Source organism: Pteropus medius, unplaced genomic scaffold, assembly GCF_902729225.1.
Source record: "Pteropus medius unplaced genomic scaffold, Ma_sr-lr_union100, whole genome shotgun sequence".
Taxonomy (NCBI): Eukaryota; Metazoa; Chordata; class Mammalia; order Chiroptera; family Pteropodidae; genus Pteropus; species Pteropus medius.
Window position 1 is genome coordinate 2,211,515 of NW_024345479.1, and position 4,064 is coordinate 2,215,578.

Consider the following 4,064-nt stretch of genomic DNA (forward strand, 5'->3'; position numbering starts at 1 on the left):
CTGCTGCCGCCCAGACATTCCAAGTTGTTTTACATCTTCTTTGCCTTGGTCTACCACCTTTCAGTTAGGGTCATCCCTCTTCTGCCCAAAGCCCTTTTCATTCTTGAAGAGTCAGTTCAAACATCCGAAACCTTTGACATCACCTCAGCCAGGCAGAGGCTCCCTCCATGCGTCTATAGCTGCCTGCTCCTACCTCTGAGTTGGCACGTATGCCACTTACTGTCATTCTCTGTTCTGTCATCCCCCTACCACTGTGGACTTAGGAGCTTTGGACCTCTGAGTCTGGGAGCTGAGTGGGCACCAAAAGTAGACACCAAAAACTCCAGGCACCAAAGATGGTGTTGATTGAGAAAGGGAGATCATGAGTTTAGGGGAGACAGAGGAGGAGGGGGGCCAGAATTTGGGGGATGGGATGGGCTGCAGGGGGCAGAAGGAGCAGAGGGAAAGAGTAAGCACAGGGGAGGTGTGTGGGGTGCGGGGCCAGAGGACGGGGCCCTGGTCATCAGACCACTGTGCTGAGGGTGGAGGAGTCCTCCGAGCGCGCAGGCAGCGCGGGAGCCGGCTTGAGGGGACGCCGGGTCTCATCCCGATTCTGCCACACATAGTGGACCAAATAAGCCAGCACCAGTGCCAGCCAGCCCCCCATGGTGACCAGGAGGGCCACATCAGTGCTCCGCTGGGCCCCGCCCCGCCCCGTCCCACACAGCTCTTCCTGTCCTGCCAGTGTCAGGAACTCCTGCCCCACGAGGTCTGGTCGGGCTCCCGGGCCACACACGATGCCTGTTCCAGTGCCTGGTGCCAGCCTCACCCGGCTGAGCACCTCCTGGAGAGCACAGTCGCAGCGCCATGGGTTGGCAGACAGGTTCACTTGGATCTGCAGCCCCAAGAAGGCCTCTACTGGCAAGGAGGCCAGCTGGTTGGCAGAGAGGTCAAGGTGCCGCAGCGTATCCGCGAGGCCCTGGAAAGCAGCCCCTGAGAGGTGGGCTAGGACATTATGGGACAGATCCAGCTCCTCCAGAACAGGCAGGTGCTGGAAGGCACCAGCTGGCACTGATGCCAGCTGGTTGGCATCCAGGTAGAGCTTTCGGGTGTCGTTGGGGATTCCAGTGGGCACAGCACTCAGGCCTGCCTGACTGCAGCGGAATGTCCTCTCACCGGCTTCCTCCGCCATGTAGCAGCCCTGGGGAGGGACCTGGGGGCTGGGCATGATACCCCCTGTGCCCATCACCAGCAGGAGGGACAGGAGGTGACCAACTGATGGGAGCATGGCCACAGATTGGCATAGTCCTGGAGCAGAGTAGGATCTGGGGAAGAAAAAGCCTCATAAAAAAGGAAGAATGAGTCAAGAGAATTCCTTTCCCCACTGCCAGCTCTCGCTTTCTGAGGAGCCCTTGTGAAGTCCCTTTGGGCTGGAGCCCCTCCTTTGGGTGCTTTCCCAGGCTTGAGTGACTTTTTTTGCTTCCTCTTTAGGGTCTAGGGATCCTCATTTGGGTCCTTTGGGTAAAAGATCACCTGGCCCTGAGACTCTTCTAGAGTCTCTTTGATTCTGGAGCTAATCTGTGAAGTTTCTTGGTCCAAAGCCCTATTGGTCATTCTGGGTCTAGGGGCTTCTAAGTTTCTGCTTCCACCCATGTATTGATTTCCCTCATTGGAATAAATTCTTTTTCCACCAGCCTACCTGGGTGGCTGCCAGGTGGGTCAGGTAGGCACCAGAGGGCCTGTTGGCACTAGTGTGAAGGAGACAAAGAGGACATATCAGCGATAGGACTTCAGGGCATCCAGCTAGGCTAACTGACTAAGGCCCCACTGCCGTGCCAGCCATCCGTTTTCCCGGAGAATCCGTCCCTCTGCCTGCCCCAGCCTGGTCTTCTTCACTCACTGCTTCCTCCTTTATCCTCTCCTTCCTCCTCCCAGCCTCTCACCCCTGTTGGTGGAGAGCCTTCTCCTGGGCTGCCCTCTTCCCAGAAGTAGCCTCCCTGCTGCTCCGCTCTGGAGACCGGCTCTGTCCTCCAGAGAAGTCCTGCTTGCTTGTAGCTGCTGGAAGTTGGGGGCTGCAGCCTAAGAGTGTTGGGTTTCCTGGCATGTGACTCTGGGCCCCAGGTGTCAGATACCTGAGCCATGGCCTGGCCAGATGATAGAAGAGAGAGGGCAGATCCTGGACTCTGATGAACTCTGCCTGGGGAGACCAGGCCCCAATTCTATTTCCTGCCCCAGGCTCCCCTCCCAAGGCTTTGTTGTTGCCATCTCCCATTCCTTCGCTCCCAGCTGGGGTGGAGACTCTTCCTCCCAGAACCTCTGTCCCTGGCCCAGAGCCTGGCTGAGCAGAAAGATCACTGCTTGGCAGGCCTGTGGGACAGAACTGGGTGGGCCCTATCTCACATCCATTGCCTCCAGCAACCCAGCTTCCTCTCCCCTGACTCCTCCGCCCATTCTCCTTCTCTGCCCTCTACCATGTCCTGTGGCATCTTCTTCTACGGTGAGCAAACTTGCCTCAGCCTTTTCCTTGGAAAACTTGTCTCTTTCTGGAGGAGTTAATCTCCTGGCTCCTCATGGGGTGCCCAGCCCTCTTGCTTGGCAGGGAGCACTGTCATTCAATTTTAGTTTGTTCTCTGCATTGTTGGTAGATGGCCCCTCTAGGAGTTGAAAGGGCTTCTTCAAGGTGCCTGAAGTCTGATACGGTTGCCTACAAATTTTCCTGCTGATTTTATGTTCTGGATTGGAGCTGACTCAGGTTCTCTCCATTTGTTTGGGCCCAGGGCTCCCAAGTTGGTATGTTTAACTCTCCCTTATGCCCGAGACCCAAGGAGGGCTGGGACAACTTATTCCCCAGGGCCTCTTGATCCCGCCCATCATTTGTAGCCCATGCCACCACATTACACAATCCTTTCCTAATGTTCACTGGGTTATAGAAGAGAACAGAAGACCAGAGTGTCACAGAGACTTGCACAAAGTTGGCTGAGGTCATACGCTGTGGGGAACTCTCTGAGAAGGATTTTTGAAGAGGTTATGGGTGACCAGAATCGGATACAATTGCAGGGCTTAGTGCAAAATGAAAATGTGGGGCCCCTTGTTTAAAGACTGTTACGAATGTCAAGATGGTAATAGCAGATCACAAAAACAAAGGCAGGGCCCTTCTGAGTGCAGGGCATGGTGCAACTACACAGGTTGGATGTCCACGAAGCTGGCCCTGTAGGTGACCTTTGAGACCTTTGAACAGTTTCAGAAGCATGATGAGGGCCAGAATCAGATGATAGGATACCAAATGATGTCATTTCTGGGGATATACTCACCACTGACTCATTCTTGTGACATAAACAGGGTATTTGCCCAAGGAATCAGATAAGACACATTTTATATACTTGGGCAGGAGAAGTGAAACATTTGTCTGGGGGTTGCTTGTTAGACCCAGGCACTGTGCCACTGACTACTTCAGTGTCCATTTTGGGATTGTGCCTGAATGTGGAATAGAAAGCATGTAGAACTCTATCCCCACCCCTGCACGATTCTTCTCTCACATTGGGCAGGGAGTTTAGCTAAGGCACAAGAGTTGAGCCTGGCTGTTGATGGAGAGAGTTATCTCACTGTTAGACTAGGGCAGCTGCCAGAGTGAGACTGGGGTGCCCAGCACAGCAGCTGTAGGAGAAGCAGCAGTCTGTGCACAGAGGAGAGGCCATCTGGAGCATAGATGTGGTTAATTGAGGGTTGCTAAGTGCAGCGCTCAGTAAAGAAGGGAGAACGCTGGGGGTTGACAAGGTTGGAACAGAAATTCTTCTCTACCATTCATTCTGCTCCTATCCTTTGATGTAGTCTCAATTGTTCAATGCCCAGCTCTGTGCCTCTTAGGCACTGGGGATGAGAGAGAAGTAAAATGTCCCCCAGACAACAGGAGAAGATGGATGTGTGCACAAATACAGCTAGATGATGGCCTAGGGCAGGGCTCTAGCAGTGGTGTCTGCAGGACTCAGAGGAGCCCAGAGGACAAAGCAATGGACTCTGCCTGGGCAGATGGGGAAGGCTTCACAAGAAAGGCAACAGGTGAGCTAGGCCTTGAGGGATGAAGAGGA

At 54.3% G+C, this 4,064-nt stretch overlaps 1 protein-coding gene across 1 annotated transcript; it reads right to left on the reverse strand.

Annotated features, from left to right (window-relative positions):
* Positions 1-440: 440 nt before the first annotated feature.
* LRRC3C (leucine rich repeat containing 3C) lies at positions 441-2,965 on the reverse strand. Its single transcript, XM_039873600.1, has 2 exons — positions 2,946-2,965; positions 441-1,304 (listed from the first exon to the last, which is right to left on the reverse strand). Exons 1-2 carry the CDS (start codon positions 2,963-2,965, stop codon positions 503-505), a joined length of 822 nt encoding a protein of 273 aa, XP_039729534.1. The 3' UTR covers positions 441-502.
* Between the last annotated feature and the right edge of the window lie 1,099 nt (positions 2,966-4,064).